This window comes from Filicampus tigris, chromosome 16 (assembly GCF_054856515.1).
Source record: "Filicampus tigris isolate MCC_2025a chromosome 16, RoL_Ftig_1.0, whole genome shotgun sequence".
Taxonomy (NCBI): Eukaryota; Metazoa; Chordata; class Actinopteri; order Syngnathiformes; family Syngnathidae; genus Filicampus; species Filicampus tigris.
Window position 1 is genome coordinate 12,590,461 of NC_141232.1, and position 22,942 is coordinate 12,613,402.

The 22,942-nt window shown below is 41.0% G+C and overlaps 1 protein-coding gene across 1 annotated transcript in view; it reads left to right on the forward strand.

Annotated features, from left to right (window-relative positions):
- The first annotated feature begins 2,291 nt into the window (after positions 1-2,291).
- Positions 2,292-22,942, forward strand: part of smg1 (SMG1 nonsense mediated mRNA decay associated PI3K related kinase) — a 32,822-nt gene continuing 12,171 nt past the window's right edge. Inside the window, exons 1-40 of the mRNA XM_086055827.1 lie at positions 2,292-2,509; positions 6,341-6,489; positions 6,656-6,808; positions 6,973-7,109; positions 7,201-7,259; positions 7,713-7,926; positions 8,153-8,278; positions 8,430-8,502; positions 8,742-8,839; positions 8,912-9,085; positions 9,549-9,770; positions 10,581-10,682; positions 10,936-11,226; positions 11,329-11,459; positions 11,840-12,001; positions 12,161-12,279; positions 12,380-12,467; positions 12,806-12,907; positions 13,132-13,272; positions 13,533-13,759; positions 13,977-14,176; positions 14,309-14,470; positions 14,750-14,904; positions 15,131-15,264; positions 15,402-15,713; positions 15,895-16,036; positions 16,184-16,334; positions 16,800-16,920; positions 17,405-17,650; positions 17,903-18,054; positions 18,172-18,307; positions 18,976-19,120; positions 19,289-19,427; positions 19,890-20,108; positions 20,306-20,486; positions 20,629-20,790; positions 20,903-21,123; positions 21,226-21,380; positions 21,504-21,726; positions 21,865-22,111. Coding sequence (XP_085911953.1) covers positions 2,433-2,509; positions 6,341-6,489; positions 6,656-6,808; positions 6,973-7,109; positions 7,201-7,259; positions 7,713-7,926; positions 8,153-8,278; positions 8,430-8,502; positions 8,742-8,839; positions 8,912-9,085; positions 9,549-9,770; positions 10,581-10,682; positions 10,936-11,226; positions 11,329-11,459; positions 11,840-12,001; positions 12,161-12,279; positions 12,380-12,467; positions 12,806-12,907; positions 13,132-13,272; positions 13,533-13,759; positions 13,977-14,176; positions 14,309-14,470; positions 14,750-14,904; positions 15,131-15,264; positions 15,402-15,713; positions 15,895-16,036; positions 16,184-16,334; positions 16,800-16,920; positions 17,405-17,650; positions 17,903-18,054; positions 18,172-18,307; positions 18,976-19,120; positions 19,289-19,427; positions 19,890-20,108; positions 20,306-20,486; positions 20,629-20,790; positions 20,903-21,123; positions 21,226-21,380; positions 21,504-21,726; positions 21,865-22,111 — 6,448 coding nt within the window. The 5' untranslated portion in view covers positions 2,292-2,432. The remainder of the gene's footprint in view (positions 2,510-6,340; positions 6,490-6,655; positions 6,809-6,972; positions 7,110-7,200; positions 7,260-7,712; positions 7,927-8,152; positions 8,279-8,429; positions 8,503-8,741; positions 8,840-8,911; positions 9,086-9,548; positions 9,771-10,580; positions 10,683-10,935; positions 11,227-11,328; positions 11,460-11,839; positions 12,002-12,160; positions 12,280-12,379; positions 12,468-12,805; positions 12,908-13,131; positions 13,273-13,532; positions 13,760-13,976; positions 14,177-14,308; positions 14,471-14,749; positions 14,905-15,130; positions 15,265-15,401; positions 15,714-15,894; positions 16,037-16,183; positions 16,335-16,799; positions 16,921-17,404; positions 17,651-17,902; positions 18,055-18,171; positions 18,308-18,975; positions 19,121-19,288; positions 19,428-19,889; positions 20,109-20,305; positions 20,487-20,628; positions 20,791-20,902; positions 21,124-21,225; positions 21,381-21,503; positions 21,727-21,864; positions 22,112-22,942) is intronic.

Sequence of the window (22,942 nt, forward strand, 5' to 3'; positions counted from 1 at the left end):
TTAAGTGTCCCAAACTAAGTTTGTGCATCATTGCTTTAAATGCTTTTTCCATGAAAACTAGTGCAAATTTATCTTTGTGTAACTCATGCTGTCGTTACTGTTAATGCCACTGAAGAGAGCCTGTGTCATGTTGTTGCAACGCACCAGAGGGATCTGTGAGCTGAGGTGCCAGGAGGATGCAGCCATTTTGCATTCGCACAATAGCAGGCAGCAAAATCAATTGTGTTATTTCTGAGATATGTATGAATTTCTGTGCCAGAACTACTGCATGTACTTACAATTACTACGATTGTAGGAAAGTAGGTCTTGCCACGAATTGGTAGTGAAGAGAATTGGCCTTTAAAAACGAACGCCGAAACAACATTTTCTGATCCAAGTCAGAATGGGTCATGCCAAAACAACAACGCTAAGCGGTGCATCACTTAAATTTTTTGCCATTTTTCCCTTCGCTCTCCACCACCCTCCAACGTCCTCTCTCGTTTTACCTCTCTCATGTCACATTCTCGACAACTTGAAATCACTGCTCAAAATTGACCTCTTCAAACATTTTCAAATGCCCATATCTGAACTGTAATTGTGCATGTTGTATACCTCTGTCTGCACTACCATATGTACCAACTACTCCTAGGAATGAATGCTTTTTGTATTAATATTATTATTATTATTATTATTATTATTATTATTATTATTATTATTATTATCATCCATCCATTATCGATACCGCTTATCCTCACAAGGATCGCGGGACATGCTGGAGCCTATCCCAGCTGTCTTTGGGCAGTAGGCGGGGGACACCCTGAATTGGTTGCCAGCCAATCGCAGGGCACACAGAGACACACAAACAACCGCACTCACAATAACACCTAGGGGCAATTTAGAGTGTCCAATCAACTTACCATGCATGTTTTTGGAATGTGGGAGGAAACCGGAGAACCCGGAGAACACCCACACAGACACGGAGAGAGCATGCAAACTCCACACAGGGAGGCCGGAGCCGGGATCGAACCCACGACATCTGAACTGTGAGGCCGACGTGCTAACCAGTCAATCACCGTGCCGCCCATTATTATTATTATTATTATATTTATTATTATTATTATTATTATTATTATTATTATTATTATTAGTAGTAGTAGTAGTAGTAGTAGTAGTAGTAGTAGTAGTAGTAGTACTTCAAAGCACAGAAGAAGAAAATATCCGTCCAATAGCTTTGACCTACCATATGAACGTTTTTAATCATACTTGATCATCTGATGCAGTTGGCTTCCCTCTGCTGGTCGATATGTAAAATACAATATTGCCTCTAGATGTCGCCGTCACAGTAAATAGGGTTAAATTTGTGGTATACCAGGCACAGACGGAAAAGAAAAAAAAAAAAAAAAAAATATATATATATATATATATATATATATATATATATATATATATATATATATATATATATACACTTTTAAATTAATAGCACTAAAGAACAAAGTTCTAAAAAATCCATAGGCATTGCAGTAACCCAATTGTGTTTTTCAAAACGTTAAAAAATATAGTTAATTATTTTAAAGTTAGTTAGTTAGTTAGTTTGTTAGTTAATTAGTTAATTAGTTTGATTGAGTGATGTCGGAACCACTGCTTTATGTAGCACCGTTATTCACGTTTTTCATCTTACCATTTTAAACCACTAACGATGACATGTGTTGCAGTTTTAATCACAATTTTTACATTTCTTGAAAGGTCAAGTAAACATGGTATAGGACTCAGTCAACATTTGCCAAAGATGCAGTTGACAAACCACCTTCAAAATATCTTAGTGAGTATAAGGCCATTCTTCAAATCCAAATGGAAGCATTCATTCTATTTTTTTTTAATATTTCTGGCAAATTTGAAGTTAATTGGTTGACTTAAAATCATATTTTTCACAAGCGTTCCAATAATAGTAGTTTTATGAAAATAGGATTACGATTAGTTATGGAAATTCAAAACTTGGATTCTACAAAAAAAGTAACACCGCATCTCGATTCCCAATTGACTTTGCATTCGTGGCCAGAAATTAGAGCATTTTCACTTTTTTTTCAAGAGTCATAACTTTGTTAATATTTGTACGTTGTCACAGGAAAATGATCTTTATATCCCCATAATCGGCTTTTAAAGACCCGCCAGATGATGCTATTTTCCTGTAAAACAGTGAATGTTTGAAATTTACGCACATACTACATTGTAGTTGAGGTCATCACTCGATAGGAGGCGCTAACAAAAAATAAGCACGATTCGGCTGCTTCTTCTAGCAAGAAGAAGGCTAACCAAACACAACCTCGAGCTAACTGTAATAACGAGTTGCCACCGATTTGCAATACTTGACATTATCAGAAAGTGAAACACAAGCCTGAGGTAAACGGTTACCGTTACCGCTGCAAGCGGGCCATGCAGCTCCCCAGAAGGTAATGAGCCGGAAAGCCTCGAGGTCTCGGCTCAGCGGTGCCCACAAACTGCAGCCACACCGGAATGACTGGCAGCCCAGGTTGGTTCTCTGTTTCGGGGACGACTGATGAAAATCAAACGCTGTGTGTTTCAGGGCCTATGCTCAGCCTCTTCGTCGAGTAGTCACAGCATGGAAAGTAACTTGTTTTTATCATTCTAGTCATTAAATTTAACATCTATACGTGGCCTAGTATTGGCCTTGTCATACATTACGTGGTCACTAGCCCGTCACTTGTCTAGTTTTAGGCGGTGTGTGAGCGTACATCCAGATTTGATTTGGTGATACAACGCTAACGTTAGCATGGGATTCCCTGCAAACAATCCTTCGAAATATGACCAACACCTGCGACTTGATGACAGTTTGGATTGGACATCTGATCGCGAAGCGCGCGCTAACGTGTCCCGAATTCTGACAGAAATGCCTTTGTTTGCTGCTGGCACCCAGCTTCTAGCTTCTGCGGTGTGCGTTGATTTACATTGTACGCGTTTATGGAATTCGAATGAGCATATGCACTTTCACAATAGATTGTCTCTTCTGTGGTCGAAGGCAGATAATCCTGGCTAGTAGGCCTAAAATCACACATGGATTCAACGAGGTTTAATTTGGGAGGCCGTAGGATAGATTGACATCATTTTCACGAAAGATTGCAGTTTACACATCTGTCCTCACTGAAAGCTTCTACTTTCGTTACATCCACTGCAGCTTTCAGGTTCATATTTAATTTTTATGCACGATGATAATAATGTCCGGTTCATGAGCACGAGGTGTCCCCACTGCATATTGAACTATGACCATGTGGGAACAGCAGTCTTGAGTGAGGGCACCACTGAATAACATTCTCAGAGCGCTGTTTTGCAAACGCTTATGTTGGGACAACTCCCATTTGTAACGTTATTACATTTCTCTTAATTTAGACTGACGATTTTTTTTTAACACCACAAATGCTCTACAGTGTATAAGTGGGTGCCAAACGTTGTGGCTTATTGTCAAAGGAGCAACAGCTACTTAAATCAACAAAAAAAAAAAGTTGAATACCGTACGCAAATACATCAGCCAGTAACTGCAAACCTTACATTTTTAAAATGTTACTTTTTCTTCATTTTGTTTGCAGTCATGATCAATGTTTGGCAACAAGCGCAAAATTGTTGCTCTTGCATTGATACCAAATTGGCTAGTGTACATATTTTACTAGGCCGGGACGATACACTTTTGTCTCAATCCGATACGGATCCCGATACTCGGGTTGAGATCTGATACATATTGCGATACAGTGGTACCTCTACTTACGAACGTCTCTTCATACGAAATTTGCAAGTTACGAAACGCCTCAACAGGAAAATATTGCCTCTAGTTACAAAAGAAATTTCAGGATACGAAAGGTAAAAGTATGGGGTGACACTCGCAGTATGGGCTGCTAATCGCAGCTCCGGAGTGTCCTGAACGCAACATACTCATAGCTGCTCTGCCATTGGCTAGCCTAGCATCTTCTTGGCATTCCATTGGCTGAGAGGGACCTCTTCTGTATGTCTGTTTGTGTGTGGATAGACAAGTAAATAGATAGATCAATGCAGCGTGCTCGTCATTCGCCCCTCGGGCCATGAGGTCTTCTGATAGTTTTACGTGAATTAGAAACGAGGAAAAGGGAAAAAAAAGGAGAAAATCGTTTTTTTGTCCATACAAACAAAATGGGTAGTTATGTACTAAACAATGCAAGAAAGTGGGTTAAATTGACCCAATTTGTGTATCGGTCCATTTTTGACCCAAAATTGTATTTTTAACCCAACTGTTTTTAGAGTGTGTGGTTGAACAAGTGTTTCACACCCTCTTATAATTAGGGTTGTGGATGTGTTCAGAATAACGAATTACATCCAAAAACTTTTTAAATGGAATTCAGCACGCACATGCCATCATTTAAAGTACAAACGATTAAAGATTTGTAAACTTTTTTCTTTTTTTTTTCGTTCTTTTTTTCTTGACAATTTTGTCACATCTTCAGACAGCTCATTGTGGGTATACAAGAATTTCGAAGGCATTAAATATGCCATGGAAACAGACAGACATGATCAAGTACAGAAAAATATGGCACAGCAGTGATATACTTATATATCTATATCTATATATATATATATATATATATATCTATATATATATATCTATATATATATATATATATATATATCTATATATATATATATATATATATATATATATATATATATATATATATATATATATATATATATATATATATATATATATATATATATATATATATATATATATATATATATATATATATAATATGAAACATGGTTCACTGACACTGGCCTGACCGGGCCAGTATGAATTCCATAAATAGGATGAAATCAACATGTGCTTGCTTTTTAAATATGCTGAAATTAACACATTCTTGCTTGTTCAATACCAAATATTCAATATTTTAAGTTTCATCCACTTAACTCATACTGTCCCAATGACATATTTATGTCAAATCACAGAGTGTCTGAAAAAGTCTGGTACTGAATGAGTTAAATTGATCGGTCCTCATTGATCTTTTTCCAACACTGCACATTTTTTTGCGCGCCAGGTTAAATCCTTCCATAAGGAAAGGTTTGGACAACATTTAAAGCCCAGAAAATGTCAAATGTTAAATTAATAACAATTAATAAACCATAAAATGCAAAAAAAAAAGTTACTGCACAGATGTTAATGTTTTCCTAAAGGCTTAAATAATACATTATAAAGACACTACCATATTTTTCGGATTATAAGACGGTACTTTTTCCCAAAACTTTGAAACCAGCGGCTTTTAATGTGATGTGGTTTATTTATGGATTTTTACTGACAAGCCATCAATAGATTTACCATTGTTGTCACAGCTGACCTATGAAATTACCAAACACGTCACAATGGAACAATGAAAGTGTCCGAATCCACCCTCATACTGAATACTCATCAGCTATTAGAGGTTGGAACAACATGATTTACAGCTGTGGGATCAGACAGCTGGCTGAGATAGCGAGACACGAAGGGGACAAAAACATGGAAAAGGTACGCGTGGCTGTGTGAAGTAAACAATTGAGAGCCAAAATAAGTATCTTGAGTTGCGTTTAATTTGAGCAAAGTTATCAAATGCAATCAATACAGCCATCTCTGCTGTGCAACCCCAACCTAAGCTCATCTGTGAATTTGCGTCGCGTGACAACAAAAGTCCGAGAAAGGTTCCAGTACGCTGCGTTTGGCATCGTTTGGTGGAGGAAAAAGAAGCGTCTACTGGTTTTTCTAATATAGATAATATACAATACAATATAATACAATTTCATTTGTATAGCTCATTTCACAACATCTAGAGCTGTAACAAAGCACTTTACATACAAACAACAAAATAGCCACAATACAACAAGTGAAATCAATAAATTAACATAAAACACTAGACACCGGAAAAGAGCCGAAAATTTCAGGTCTCAGGTCGGATCAAAAGCCAGCGAATAGAAATGTGTCTTCAAAGATTAAAGTTTTGGAATGGCCCAGCCAGAGTCCAGACCTAAATCCAGCCAAACGTCTGTGGGATGATCTGAAGGGAGCTGTGCACAGGAGATACCCTCGCAATCTGCCGGTTTTGGAGCATTTCTGCAAAGGAGAGTGGGCAAGCATTGTCAGTACATCAAGATATCACCACACTGAGAATTAAAAAAAAAAAAATCGTTTATTGTCATAAGTGAAACTCATGCTTGTCAATGGGCCTATGGTATTTGGGGTGGTAAGAAGGCTGCATGCGACTGATCTGCTCTCCGAACGAGTTCATTTCACTCATGATCTATGCCTTTTTTTTTTTTTTTTTTTTTGCCATGCATTCGTCTTATTCTCCAGAGTTGATAGTGTGTCATTCATCGAGGACGGAGTGAGTTCCAGAGAGCTCGGTTCAACAGCGTTTTCCGATATATTGCCCTCCAGCTCGGCTGAGCAGCCAGTGGTGCCCAGCAATGCCTATGCTGCTGCAGATGCACTTCATGAAGAGGGTGAGGCCTCTTCCAACAAATTCTTCCTCCTCCCAACTTGAAAAGATAAACACGTTCATCTTTTAGTCTAAGAACATCTCCGTTAACTTAGAGATATGCCATTGAGGGAAGTAAAACTGCTTAATGTAATATGTTTTGTTAATACATCATATTTTACATTCCACAGGTGGATATGAAGCTGGTCAAGGTGTCTGTGATACTACTTTTGGTTGGAAGTCGCTGGGGCAAGAGTTGAGACCAAATGACGTGACGGTGGATTTAAACTCTTTTCAGCATGGAAACCGTGCTTTAGCTTCAAAGGACATGAGGAAATCGCAGGGTGAGGCTCACTGAGAAGTGTAGGCTATTCGAAGATCTGATGGTAGCTGTCCTCATTTATCTAATGAAAGCTGCTCTACTTTGGTCAAAACAGTAGAACAATTTCTCGTATTTATTCCACCCACAGCAGTCTTAATAGTGTTTAATGCCAACGTGCTTTTGCAGACAGAGGAATGGCTCATTCAGATGAGTCTCGGTTGGCCAACCTCCTGCGCCGAGTCTCAAGGGAGGATGATCGTGATCGAAGGTTGACCACCCTCAAGCAGTTGAAGGAATTCATCAGTCACAGCGACAACAAAGTGGTCAGTCATAGTCACCTTTAGCTTTAAAAAAAGAAAAAAAGAAAGAAGTTGGACATGTTAACTGGGTACATGTGTATATTTTTGGTTACAGAACTTGGTCAAACAGTTGGACACCATCCTCAGCACCTTGAATGATATTTTGAATGAGAGGTAAGGACTAAATTGTGACCCGTATATATATATGATGTATTATTGTTAAATTAAATGCAAAACAGATAAGAGTGTTTTCATTTTGTCACATTGCACATGCTTTTGTCTAAACACGTTTTCAAAGGTTTTGACCTACTGATTTTGAACTTTGTTTGACTTAACTGTTGAAAAGAAAACGGGGATCCCAGTTACTAGTGAGACCAGTTATGAGAACCCCCCTGATCTGCTCTCATGGGATTGAAATTAATGGTGGCCGCTTGTCTATCCTTTCCCCTCCAATATTTAAAAATATGCAAACAAAAAAATGCAGTTTTACTGACAGTGCTGGAGTACACTTGATTACTTCAAGCCTTGTGTATAATGTACCACTTTTTTTTTTTTTTTTTTTTTAAACAATGAATTCAGAAACGTGCTCCTAACAGACCGGCTTCCCTGTGTTGTGCATGGTTATAGTAGTAAGCTGCTCTGGGAGCTGCGTCAGGATGCAGCAGCCTGCTTGGGTTTGCTCTGCACTGTGCTCAGCTACGAGGCGGAGCGTATCTTCAAGTGGCTCTTCCTCAAGTTTACTTCAAGCAGCCGTGACGAGGTGAAGCTGTTGTACCTGTTAGCAACACAGCGGGCTTTGGAGGCCGCGGGAGAGAGAAAGACCTTCACTCAAGTCATGCAGGTAACAAGATGCACAATTGCGCTCATCGGGAACTCGGTCCACTTTATGTTGTGGAGACATTTCTTTGCTGAAAAGCGTTGCACCGTGATGTGATTTAGTCATTGTTTACCAAATACCATATTCAATATCTGAGCCTTTATTTGTCGTCAATCTGCGTTCACTGTAATTCTATAAAGTGTACGTTGTTATATAGCTATTATTAACGGTCCTATTTTTTGTGTTAAAGCTGGTGATGAGCAATCTCCAGTCCATCTTGGAGAATGTGGACACTCCAGAGCTGCTTTGCCAAAGTGTGAAGTGCATTCTTCAGGTGGCCCGCTGCTACCCACATGTCTTCAGCACCAATTTCAGGGTGAGAGTGCTGGCAGGATGTTTTTGGATACGACTGGAGAAAAACTTAATCACAACTCATGATGTGTAAAAGCTGACAAAAACATTATATTAACATTGTGACTCTTGCCTCCACCTTTGCATCCTTGGGCGGCGGTTGTTATCTTTAATAGGACACAGTGGATATCTTGGTGGGCTGGCACATTGACCACACTCAGAAGCACTCACTCACTCAGCAGGTGTCAGGTCAGTGACTATTCTGTTTTTGAAGGGAGAAGTTTCCATGTTCCGAAAGAACATAAAGTACTTTTACCCAATCTCATTTCAATAAGGCCTAATAGAGAATATAAAGAAATGTGTGGGACAGTCACACTACCACCTGTAGTTCTGTATGTGTGCCTTTAATAGGCCTTGTGAGTCCTGTCGGGAACACTATATGAATATACTAATTTGTAATATTTGTTTGCCTTTTTTCACACTTCAAGCCTGGCTTCAGAGTCTGGAGCAATTCTGGGTGGCAGATTTGACTTTTTCAACCACTCTACTGGGACAATTCTTGGAGGACATGGAAGCATATGCAGAGGTGAAGCTTTCGTGCTTGTACGTATTCGTAAGAATGTTTTAATCAAGCTGACAGACTTGGTTTTATTTTTAGGATTTGAGCCACGTCGTGTCAGGCGAGGTGCTGGATGAAGACATCCCGCCTCCAGCAGTGTCTCTACCAAAGCTGGCAGCTCTTTTGAGGGTGTTCAGTACAGTAGTTCGCAGCATCGGAGAGCTTTTCAGCCCCATCAGAGGACCACCCATCACTGAAGTCTATGTCACTGATGTGAGAGAAGCACACGTGAAAACATGTTTAGGCTGGGCTATGTTGATGTGGTGAAATATACATTGAATTATTGATGAAGCCTGCCAAGTCAACGGGGAGGATGAAAATACGATTGTATGACCTGGTGGGGAATTCTTACCATGCATTATTGTCGTTATCCATAACTAGACACTCCATTGTAGAAATGCATTTCATTCAAATTAATTCAGAAGGCGCAAGCTCAACATGTCAGCAAAGGAATCGGAATACTAGCTAACTGATAATAAATTACCATAACAAAATAGCATTTTCTTAATCATGTGTAAATATACTGCAGAATACTCTTGGCCCTTGTAGTCACTCCTACACACTGGGTGTTGTTCTGTATTTCAGAATATGAGAGAAATAGCCATTTTTCATAATTTAACTCCTTAAGTGTGTAATCCAAGAGTATCAAGCCTCTAGTTTTCTTTTGCTTTTTCAGATTCTTAACCGGGTCCTGGCGTGCGTGACCACAGCGAAGCAGGTTCAGTTCTCTGAGGCAGTTCTAACTGCAGGGAATGAGTGCGTGGGTGTGTTGCTGGCTAGCATGGAGCCCTGTGGACAACTAATGGAGACCGTCTTAGCCTATGGCTTGGACCAGTTGGACTGCTGCCGTGCTTGTGGTTCGGACTACAACCTGGCAGTTCTCAGCCTTCTCACTCTGGTACGGCCGTCTTTACTAACCTGAAAAATGTGATTATAAATGGATATTTATTTCCACAATATGTTTTTTACTTTACAACACTTCTTTTAACAAATTAAACATGAAATCCCTGATAAACTAAAAGGAAAAAAGATGTACAATAGAACTGTAAGCACACAGTAGCGCATGAGAAAATGAGCGCAACCTCTTCACATATGAATGCACAAGCTGCCTTGTCAAAATATAATAACTGCGGTATCTTAATTCTTAATGAGCAATAGAAGCAAGTACACAGCCCATGACAGCCCATTCAGAAACATTCTGGTGATGTAGACAAATTGTTGCATTAACTTCACCAAGCTTTTACTTTCCTTTCCACCAGTTTGGATTGTTATTTGGTATTACAGTATTTATTTATAGCATTGTATGTACTTCTGGTTTCAGTTTTCTTCTGCAGGCATCAAATTACATGTAAATGGATTACTTGGACAATTTGAAGTAAAATCTTAGACATAATGTAGTGACTGACACTGTGCAACAATTCTTGATACAAATCTTAGATCACTCAAGTTCCTACACAATATCTGAATAAAAAATGATAAATTGATGTATCATGCCTAGCCTTTCCTTTTTATTTATTTTTTATCCACCTATTACTGATACTTTTCTGAGTAAAAAGTAATTTCTATTGATGATGAATTTCCAAGCGCGACAGAGCTTTTTGGTCAAATTTTCACAGATGAGGAAGAGCTGGAATATTTTACTAAGAGCTTTATTGTCTTTGGCAATCATTGTTTTTCACTAATATTTAAAAAACAAAACTATTTTTAGATTGTGGAACAGATCAACACGAAGCTTCCTGCGTCCTTTGTGGAGAAATTGTTGGCACCAGACTCACAGCTGCTGGAATTGCGTTTCCATCGAGAGAAAGAGGTTTGTGTTTGTGTCTGTTAGTCATTGTGCTGTCCTTTGATGAAACACCGTTGTAGTTGTTTTTCTTTCGTATTTTTAGATAATGTGATGGAATAACTGATTTCTACAGTACATCTCGAGTCTGGACAGTATTCACATTTTGTTATATTCTTTTCTCACAGCACCCCATAATGACAATGTGAAAAGAATTTTGCCACGGCAGGTGTTTTGATCAAGGATCATGCATTTTTAGTTATTTATTTGTACTCCACAGGTGGTGTCAGCTGTACATGGAGTGTACCAGGCACTCTTGAGTCTGAAAAATATCCCAACACTGGAGGCAGCCTATAAATTGGTATTGGGAGAGATGGCATGTGCCCTGTCCAGTATTCTGGCTACCCTGGAGCTGATTAGTGAGCTCCAACCACCCGATAGCCCATGCCTCGGCATTCAGCACACTGCGTTCGCTTCAGTCACCCTAAACCCGGAGAAGGCGCAGTTCATTCTCATTTTCAATCTCAGCACTCTCACCACCATTGGGAACACCAAGAACTCACTCATTGGGGTAAGATACACAGGTTTACTCTTTTAAGTCTCCGAAAGATTGAACTAAGAAAAGGCTGCTTTTTGCCATTGTAACTAATATTCTTTTGTCTGGCTTGTTTAGATGTGGGCTTTGTCTCCTACCGTCTTTGCCCTGCTGAGTCACACGCTGATGCTGGTGCACTCTGAGTTAGCAGTCTACTACCCTGCCGTCCAGTATGCTGTGCTTTACACCCTCTATTCCCATTGCACCAGGTAATGAACAACGGTTGGGATTTGCCACATACGTATCCACCCAACAGTACAGGTCAATTAAATTTCACGTGCTACGGTTACTAAGAGTAAACCCTAATTGGATTACCCTGCGGTGCGGCAAGGCAGGTATGATGATGACTGCTGTAATTAATTTCACATCATAGCAGTTCAACAATGTAAGATGACATTTTTTTCATTAAAGAGGAGGAGCTTGATTGTTAAAAGAAGTCAATAATGGAGGACTGTATACAAGAAGCCAAACAAACTCATGCACTTCAAAAAATGATAGTAAACTACAGAAATGAGTTACGTGATGAACCTGTTTCTGCTGTTGGACTTCCTAACTGGTGCCGTATCTTCTCTGCATCTTTCTCCATTAGACATGATCATTTCATCTCCTCCAGCTTGTCTTCATCTTCCCCCTCCCTATTTGATGGTGCCGTCATCAGCACTGTCACGACAGCCACAAAGAAACATTTCAGCACTCTGCTCAACCTTCTGGGAGGGCTGCTGGTGAAGGAACATCTCTACCCTGAAGCCAGGTTTTTCCCTTTCTTTCTTTAAACCAGCACTGTAAGCCAGCATTATTAACACTGCCAAAGGAAAACGAGAGGATTTTATATCACCATAAGATGTGTAGTATCGGCAAGAGTGGGTACGGTAAGATGGCAAGATTAGAACTTGGTGTGTTTATGTATCAGGAGGCTCCTGCTGACATGGGCTCAAGAGATCTCACTGCTGATGAAGAAGTCAGACACCTACAGCCCTCTCTTCTCCTTGCCTTCATTCAACAAGTTTTGTCGTGGCCTGCTATCCAACGGTAAGCTCCAGTATTCTCTCTCTTTTTTTTATTTTTAATTTCACAGATGTTGACAGGCAATAAACCGGGCAATATTTTCCTCTGCGATTTTACTCAACAGCCCTGAATGAAGATCAGAATATCTGTCTTCAGACCTGCAACAACCTGCTCATCCTCTCTTCATCTTTATCTGTGGAGCTTCTGCAGAGGTAAGTACCCCCTTTGTCTATACGTAAAGAGAAGTTGTAAAAGTAATTCTTTGCTAGTTAAAACCATAGTAAAATTCATGAAAACTTGACCTCCGTGATGCTGCTTTTGCTTATAACTTCCCCTTTTATGTTATCGTAATTACCGTTTTGATCAAACACACATGCAAAAAACAAGGGAAAACACTAAAACATGCTGATCCACGTTGTCCATTTCTTGTCCGATTGTTGACTTTCCCTTCAAATGTAATTGTGTTTAGTTGTGTGACTGCTGGGCATCCGTTGCCTGTCCAATCTTGGCCTCCCGTTCTGCTGAATTAAGAACATTTTGTGTGTTTTAGGTGTGTGGATGTGTGCAGAGTCCAGCTGGTCCACTCAACAGTGAGGGTGAGGCAGGCCTATGGCAAACTACTTCGGACAATACCCCTGGATGTTTCTTTAAGGTAAAACTGGCCCCATAAGTGCAGTGCTTCGGTCCTTTTCGTCTGTTTCAAGTCTTGTCATAAAAAAAAACTATTAGATCTCATGAATTTAATGGTGTTGTTCATGTGCTTAAGTAGATGATTTTATTTTAGTTTTCCTGTCCTTTCATACCCTAAAACAATGATCTTGAATTCTACTGTGATGCATATGTACTCATTTGCTTCCCATTTATTTTGTTGATTAGTAACCACAGTCACCCAGAGATGACTCAGATCTCATTGGCCATCCGCCACCACATGAGCCGAGCACCAAGCAGCACCTTACACCCCCAGGACTTCAGTGACCTCATCAGCTTCATCTTGTACGGAGTCCTGCACCGTGGAGGGTATGTCTCTTTAAAAGAGGGCTCATAAAATCTTCATTTCCCTCATTTTATTAAATATATCTCTGTAATCTAAATCCAGGTGTTTTATCCAAGCGTCAGGAAAAAAAAGCATATACCACTCTTCACTGCATTTTAACACTCCAGCAGTCACATTTTGTGAGGGACTGATATATATATAGTGATATCTTTACTGCACTTGCATAGAAAACAAAATTAAGCTTTTGATTACTCTTACTGTTTTAAATGTGTCTTGTCCACAGGAAGGATCCGTGGCTGGAACGACTTTATTACAGCTGCCAGCGCCTCGAGAAACGTGATGGCCGAGGTGGTGCTGATGGCATGCGTCCTGGAGTCGTGCCCAGGGCTCTGTTAAAAGCTGAAGTAGTGCTCTGGCAGTGGGCGGTGTGGGAAGCTGCACAGTTTACTGTACTGTCCAAACTCCGAACTCCACTTGGGCGAGCTCAAGACACCTTCCAGACCATTGAAGGTGATACTGAAGCTTTTGTTTGTATTTAATTTAGAAAGGGATTTGAGCCATAAATCGTTATACATACCAAGTTATAATGTTAGTTTCATTGTGGGAGCCAAAATCATGACCGCAATTCCAATTCGATTAATTCTGCAGCTCTACCAGTCCTGGAAATGTTGGTTATGACAGACAGTCCATCCTTTGCTTATTTCCCTCCGTATAATATACATTTCAGGTATGATCCGTAGCCTGGCTGCCCACAGCCTGAACCCAGAGCAGGATGTTGGAGCATGGGCTGGCGCTGGAAGTGACGGGGATGGTCACCATTCAAATCAACTCCGGATCACTCTACTGCTTCAGTATCTTGAGAACCTGGAGAAGCTCATGTACAACGCATACGAGGGCTGTGCTAATGCTCTCACTGCCCCACCAAAGGTAGATTGATTAAGTCTCTGCCCTGCTCGTTGGAAATGATAATTATCCAATTGAAATGTTGAGAGTGGATAACATTTACACAAAGTTACATTTTCCGTGTTTGAATAATGCAAATGTCCCCTTTGTACACAGGGTATCAGGACGTTCTTCTACACCAACCGTCAGACTTGCCAAGACTGGCTGACAAGGATCCGCCTTTCACTGATGAGGGTTGGTCTCCTGTCTGGCCAACCAGCAGTGACCATACGTCACGGCTTTGACCTTTTGGCTGAAATTAAAAACAGCAGCACCCAGGTATAGATGAGAACATTGTCAATTGAGTTCGGCGATAATTTGATCCAGATTTATGATTCTGATGCGTTTCGGGTCTATTGCGGTGATCAGCTGTGAGCATATTTACTTGATCAGAGCGGCAGAAATGTGTTTAAAAATCCTGGTGATAAGATCGGACTATGGAAATTTTTATATTTTTTATTTTTCCGGGCCATATCGCCAGCCCTAATTGTCAATGAGGATTTCAGGTATGCAACTAAATGCAAATTCTACTCATTGTTTCTGTTTTGTTTGCTTCAGGCTCCAGAATTAGAGGTCCCTCTAACATTATTGTCAGAAGCGCTTTGTGAGCTGCGATGTCCTGATGCTATCCAAGGACTTGCTGCCTGGAGCCTCTCTAACACTGGCAAGAGTCTCAGCTGGTTGTCCTCGGTTGCTTTACAAGCAGAGGGACGGTAAGCAGCGTAAAAAAATTCAGGATTTAGGTCTTCTTTCTTTTGCAATAAAACTTCCTACATGATAAATTTGATTTCTCATGGACTCAAGTACTCAATTTATTAGGGAAGTGAATATTTTATTTATTTTATTTGAGAAACAAGACAGTGCTTTTTTGCTGAATTGAAGAAAAAAAAAAAAAAAAAGATCTTTGAGACATGTTTTCTTGTGTGTATCTGTATTTAGGTTTGAGAAAGCAGTGCTAGACTACCAAGATCAGCTGTCTGCAGTTTCAGGGATGGACTGCAGCATGAAAAGCTCTGACTGTTACCTGCTCAAACTCTCCAGTAGTACAAGCAGCCCCAAACATGCAAGCAATGGTAACTAGCGCATATGAATTTTAATCAAGTCAACTTAGCTTCCAACCATATTTAGTATGATTCCATTTAAGTGTGGCGAAAACAAGTAATATGTATGAGTAATGTATTTTTTTTCCCTCTGGGTTTTCTTTGAAAAGGAGATAGCCGGAAAACTGTGCTGCTGAAGTCAAATGATTGCTCTCCTGATGTGGTCAACCTCGTGGCCAACAAAGCATGTCAGTGCTACGTTGCACTTTGTGATTGGCCCGCAGTCAAGGAATGGCAGGCCACTGTCCATGCCCTGAAACAGAACTCCTCCAATCTGGTCAACATCAACCTAAGGGCTGATTTCAACTACATTCAGGCCCTTAGCCGCTTTGAGGATGGAGATTTGACTGAATGTGGTGCTCAACTGGAACTTCTGCCTGGAGAAGACTTCAGCTCCATCTCCACTAGCAAGGACAAGATGGGCAAGTCTGGGCATAATCCTACAATTTATGTTTTTTATTTAGGGAAAGATGAGCAGTAATTTCAAAAGGGGTGGCTTTGTGAGTTATTTGTTAATGAACAGCACTGCTTGTAAAAGGGAATGCACATCAAATTATATTCTTAAGCATTCTGTTGAAGGTCGTGTGTCTCTGTCTGGTGTAGATCTGAAGAGGCTTCTGCCCTCATTGAGTCCTGATCCAACAGAACTTCACAGAGCCATTGAGGTACAGCTGCTCCGTACCGCCGTTAGTGCCCTGGCGAAAGCCAGTCAGCCACCAGAGCAAAGGACCCAAGCCAATCAGGAGTGAGTATTTTCAAAGAGACGAGGAAATGCTCATTGTTCATTTAGGTCGTGATTGTTTAAACATATCTTTCTTTGTCAAATGAGAACAACAATATTTGGTTTTACTAATGTTATTTAGTCCATCTAATGATTCATGTGTTTTTGCAGCACAATGGTGCGCTGCCTGAAACAAACTGGACGGATCTGTCTTGGTCCTCTTCGACTGTCAACCCTAACCCTCTCTGATGCCTTGCCCACCCTTCCCACTTTGCAACTCCACTGCACTGCCACTCTAGAGAGCACACTTTCAGGACAAGAGGTACATACAACACTCTTTTATTTCACTTTCATAAACCGTAACATTTTCACTGGACCCTCGGTTGAATGACTAACCTACCGATAAAAGTAGGATGTCTCTATATGAGTGTTAAACCAAACACTCCTAAATGGTTGTTTCATGAAATAGTTTTCACAAATCAAAATGGGAAAAAGTAAATTAGGATGAGTCATCCAGGCCAAGTAAATTAACAAAAGTCCAGAAAGTGTTCTGTTATTTAGTATAGACATTTTCCTTTTAACTGATAAAATGTTGCTATTAGGAAGGTATGATAAGGATGATGGTAAGGAAGTAAGAATTGTCAAAGATTATGTAACAAATATTCTTCAAAGGTTACTGCTTCTGTTTGCTTGATTGAATGAAAGGACCAATGTAAACATCAATCCTGCTGGCATAATAACATTTGAAGTATGATTTAATTTGTGTGTGCTGTTGTATTTTTTGTAGGACTCTGTGGTTCCTTTGAACAGTGAGGCACTGAGTTCGTGTAAACAACAAGATGTCCAGCCTTTCCTTCAAGCCCTCAGATACACCATGTTTCAGAGACAACTCCTCAACCAACTCAGAGGTAATACTTTTTTTAGCTTAGCTTTTTTTTAACAACAACCCAGTCTTAATTTGCACAGGTAAACCTCAGTCAACATTCATGCCAACTGTGTTAGTAATTTGTAATTCAGAAGCTAAGAATCACTGAATAATGACACATACGGTAGGTATTTTTGCCTCTGAGTGAGATTCTAGGTTATAACCACACAGGATTCCACCTCAGGCTGTAACAGCTACTGCAGCTCAGGTTCCATGCCTCATATTAACGCAATCAGCCATTCCCTCATTGCTTATTTCTTTGGGTGTGCAAACAAACAGTTAAATACATCGGAATCTTGTCGAAGAATAAGGGTTACATGAAGTTACCAGGAGTTATTTTTTCCTAATTAATCTACAAATTCAGCAACTACTAAGTGTAAAGCCCACTCTAACATTGACACACTCAGTCCAATAGAAAACCTCTGTCCTCAAGAAATGTACAGTATGTCTTTTTTGTCCTGTTCCAGGTTCTTCTCCTACCACAGACGCCCACCTCATGGAGCTTTGTTTGACGACTGTAAAGTTTGCTCGAAAAAAAGGCAACGTTGCCCTGGCATCCCGCTTGCTCAGTCAGTGTTGCGATGGAACCCAAGAAGAGGAGCAGGGCGACGAACTGATTAAGGCCTTCCGGCGCCTCACTGTGGAAGGCACGCTGGGAGAGAAGTGGGGGCCAGAGCTTCAGATAGAAAAAGCCAAAGTAGTGAGGACTTCAGGTGAGGACAGAAGACAGTGATGTTTCAACATAAGCTAAATATGGATATGAAAAGCAGGATTTGTGTATTTTATGTACTCAGTGTTGCATGAACATGATAATGTAACAGTAATGGCTTGCATGAGAATTCACAAATCACTTGTCTATAGCAAAGGTTATGACAGATCCTGAACATTTATGAACAGCAATAAAATATATATTTTTAAATGCTTGGTAAGTCATTTCAGCATAACAAAAGTAAGCAATTCTACAGGCCAGTCCATTACCGCCATGGAAATGCTGAGCAGAGCTGCTCTTTCATATTGCTATGTGGGGAAGAATGAAGGTGCTGCCTGTCGCTCGCTGCTCACGCTCTGCAAATGGCTGTTGGCGGACTGGAAGGACATGATACCCCAGCTTAAACAGGTACACTTTTTTAATTGGTCCTCAGTTGTTGGTATGATTTGATTGTGTGGAAATTTCTGGGGTGCAAGCTTAATTCTTTTATGAGATGAAGTGTACACTGTGCTGTTTTTGCTCCAGGTTGTAAAGATGTCAGGGGCAGTAAATTCATCCAATGCGGTGAGCAACACGTCACCTTTGTGTCAGAACATTTCTGCACTGCTGGAGCTTCCTCTCGTAGAACAGAGCATTCCTCACATCACCACTGAGACCTCAGGTAATTTTAAGTACAGTTGTATTCATACAATTGCTTATAAAGTGCCACTTGGACTTCAAATGTTTTAAAAAATAAAGTGAAGTCATCTTTTACACACACTTAAACATCGGGTGGTCAGGCACTCTCTTGTAAAACGCTGCTTGAACATGGCTTTCCTTTTACATAAAAATGCATGTTTTATATACAGTACATGGGTGGTGGGAAATGACACAGCCTTTGAACAAAGCCTGTGTTATACTAGCTATTAGCTAATAGAACGCTTAGTGGCATTTCTTTAGGATGTATGGGGCAGTCAATAAACTATCATGCTCATTTTCAAAGGGTTATGACATGAGAGGTTTGGACTGATAAAATATGACGATTAAGCATAACATGACTTCACGTTTCAAAGATTACATGATAAAGAAGGCAAGCATGAAGAATCCACAATGGAACATTCTTCTGTAAATAATTTTTACATATACGCCATTAAAAAAACCCAAAAACTTTCTGCTCCACCTGAACCTTAAATTAGGCACGATGACGTGCCACAGCGAAATATTGGCTCTAGATTAGACTGAATTTAAATAGGCAGTATTCTAATAGCAAAAGTGTAACTACAAATTGCTTAATGCAAGAGAATGAGATCATTGACCATAACAAAAAAGTTCTCTGTGAATTCTGTTTAGTGAGTGTTGGTGTTGGGGAGCCAGACTTTGTGCTTGGCCAACTCTACCAGCTCTCCACCAGCCTAGCCCCCGAAGTGGCAAAATCCTGGGCAGCACTGGCCAGCTGGGCGTACCGCTGGGGTAGGAAGGTCGTTGACAATGCCAGGTTAGTGCACCCAAGAAAATACAGTATTTGACCAGTTATTCCTAACATTATTAAATTGACATTGGGTTTTTTTAAACCCTTGTTTTATGTAATTATACTGGACTGTACTATAATTGTTATGGTTACATTCGTAGACTAATATCACACTGTAAATGTGTTTCCCTCCAGCCAAGGCGAGGGATTGCCTCTTCTTTCCGGAGAAAAGAAGGATATTGAGGAGCTCCTACCTGCGACTACGAGTGAAGAAGACAAGGAAACCATTTTTAGCATTCTCGGTCAAGCCATGTGTCGACCAACTGGCATACAGGTAGAGCCTAACCTATTAATCATCATGACTTAACCGCGGCAGGTTTTGTTCAGTTTAACACACAAACAAAGCACGTGCTTTATATTGGATTCTGTGGTACATAATTCACAATAATGTTCAAATATTGATAAACGGTTCTACACTAACTTTTCCATTGGGAGCCTCAGTGTGACCAACTTTGTTAGCTGGTCAGCAGAACAGCAAAATCTGAGAACAGCAAAAGAAAGTTATATCCTCTGTTACATATTGACAGTGTCAAAATCCATTAATGGCATCCAAAATTCATTTGTGGTTAAAACACGCTCACACAAATGTGACCAGATAAAACTTGCACACGCTGGAAAAAAAGGGCACGTAGACCACCACTTTGGTCGTATTCTCAAGCCCTGTGAAATGTTTTATTTACGCCTCATTACCTATTAATTTAGACCGTTTGAATTCTATGCATGTGTTTCGCTTTAGGATGAGGATATGGCGCTTCAGCAGGAAGATGACGAGGATGACATGGTGGATGTGATATGGCGACAGCTAACTGCGTCGTGCCCCTGGCTGGCAGAGGCAGGCCAACCTGTTGCAGATGGTTTAATTCGAGTTTGGAGACGTGTGGTGGATCGAATATTTGGCCTCTACCGGATCTCTTGCCAGGCCTATTTCACGTTCTTGAAGCTCAATGCGGGCCAGGTAAGATTTGGGGTCATTACCCTCTCTTACTCTAAATTGATGATGTAATACTGCACATCCGTAAATATATTTATGGTGGCATTTTGCACATTAGGTAGAATGAAAACGAATACTTACTGACAGGCCACAATTTCCACCTGCCTGCAGGCGTAGCCGGACTTTTATGAATTTCTTCATCCAGAGTTTCTGTTTTTCAGGTCCCCATTGATGAGGACGACCCCAAACTCCTGCTGTCATGTCATAACAGCAAACAGAGTAACGACGACCTGATCGTTATGGCAACCCTTCGTCTCCTCCGTCTGTTGGTTAAGCATGCTGGGGAACTGAGAGAGGGGCTTGAGCTAGGTTTAGCCTCCACCCCGACAGCACCTTGGAGGGGTATGTCAAACTGAATGAATTTTATGTTCAATCTCGGAGGCAGCACTTTTTCTTGACACATTAATTTAGATCTGTTTAAATATTAACTTAACATTTTTTTAAACAAATCTTAATAATCTGTTCATATCTCTCTCTTACTCAGCTATCACGCCACAGCTCTTTTCACGTCTCAATCATCCAGAAGCATACATACGGCAAAGTATATGCAGCTTGCTCTGCCGAGTGGCCCAGGATTCCCCACATCTCATCCTTTACCCTGCCATTGTGGGCTCGCTCTCCCTTGGAGGGGAGGCTCAGAATTCAGGCAGGGCTTACTGTTTCTGTTTATTGCTCATGCCTCATTACACTTACTTGATCATACATCAAACATTGATTGCAATACTCTGATTAAAAACGGTGAATCTGCTTTATGACAGGCAGCAAATTGCCATCAGCTCTGCCCACATTTTTGGGGAGCATCCAAGGAGAGGGCCTTGGTGGTGAGGAGGAGGAGGAGCAGCCAGAGGTTGGTGACAAAGGAGAAACTCCTGAAGAACTGCCTACATTCTGCTCCAGTCAAGACCAAGCCATGATGCAGGATTGTTACAGCAAGATAGTGGAGAAGCTGTCCTTAGCAAACCCTACTATGGTGCTTCAGGTAATGGGCTTCGCAGCTTGATTCAATTCTGATATTGACTTTTGGTACAGTTTTTGTGATCTTTTCTCAACGAGGTCCTAACCAGTAGTGTGTCATGACCAGGTCCAGCAGTTAGTCGGTGAGTTGCGCAGGGTGACATTACTCTGGGATGAGTTGTGGCTGGGCGTGTTGCAGCAGCAGCACATGCATGTCCTGCGCAGAATTCAACAGCTGGAGGACGAGGTGAAGAGGGTTCAGAATAATAACACGCTGCGAAGGTAAGCTGTGCGCTCCTCTCTGAGATGTTTCGCTTCTTCCCACCAACATCAGCATTTATGCATTGTCTATGTTCTCTAAAGCAATTAAGCCTGATGTATCTTTTTCCCTCCGTTGTACTCCAGGGATGAGAAGATAGCAATAATGCGCGAGAAGCATTCTGCTTTGATGCGGCCTGTGGTTTTTGCCCTGGACCATGTCTGCAGCATCACATCAGCCCAAGCAGAGACGCCACATGAGACCTGGTTCCAGCAAACATATGGTGATGCTATCAATTCTGCGCTCGAGAGACTGAGGACCCCTCACAACCCAGCCAACCCCGCCAGCAGCTGGCTCCCGTTCAAGCAGGTGTGACAATGCTGTTCTGTTCTAAATGTTTATAATTGAATTGCATAATACCTTATTGATTTCAAGTACATTGTACATTTTATTATTAGAACATTAACAGTCACCAGAGAGAATTAATCGTAGTCACCTTTGTGTTAGATTATGTTAAGCCTGCAGCAGCGTGCTCAGAAGCGAGCCAGCTACCTTCTCCATTTGGATGAGATCAGTCCACACCTGGCATCCATGACTGCAACAGAGATGGCCCTCCCAGGCGAGGTGTCAGCTTCAGACACCGTCACCATTCAGAGCATTGGCAAATCCATAACCATTCTCCCGACCAAGACAAAGCCAAAGAAGCTCTTCTTCCAGGGCTCTGATGGGCACAACTACCCATACCTTTTCAAAGGTAAAGGCCGGTTTAATCCTGACTGTGTATTTTGTTCCTGATTTGACTTTACATACAGCTCAGCTGCATATACGAGGTGCAGCAGAAGGTTTCCAGGGCAGGTGTGACCAATCAATACATTTCAAACCCAAATTGCAAGTTTTACTTTTCAAAATAACCCCCCTGCAGTCTGAACCATTTCCCAGCCTTCTCTGTTATGCCTGCATAGCATCAACAGTTGTTGCTGCAGTTGGCTTGACTCCTGCAGTGTACATGTAAATAAGCGTGTGCTCAGCATAAAAAAACGCCTCGAGCGTTTTTGGGAACCAAGGTACTCAAATGAGGTCTTGTTTTACCCCTAGCTCGCCTATATGCTCCCCTGGACAAATTCCTTTGGAGTACGCCCTGCAGCTCCGTCGTCACGGCCAATTGTGATGTTTTTCAAGTCTTTTAATCATGGAAAATATTTGTTCTCCAACAATAAAGGCCTGATGATTTACATGTCCAAAAACTGGCACAAACTTGGTTTCTCATGCAAGCGGATGTGAAAGCTCATCTACTAACTGGGCACACTCAGGAGTTCATTTAGCAAGTTCTGGTAGAAGTAAATTTAGCACGTACAATGTGATTCATCAAACCTGAGACGAATTACGATGTATGGTTTTGCATCTTGAAATGCCGTGTGTGAAGGACAGGAGAAAATGGGCACTCAAACCAATTTTCTTCTGCTTATCTGAGATCGGGTCGTGAGGGCAGCAGCTTAAGCAGGGAAGCCCCGACTTCCCTCTCCCCAGCCACTTCTCCAGCTCTTCTTCTCCAGAGATCAGTCACGCCGGCATGTCTTGTCGTTCC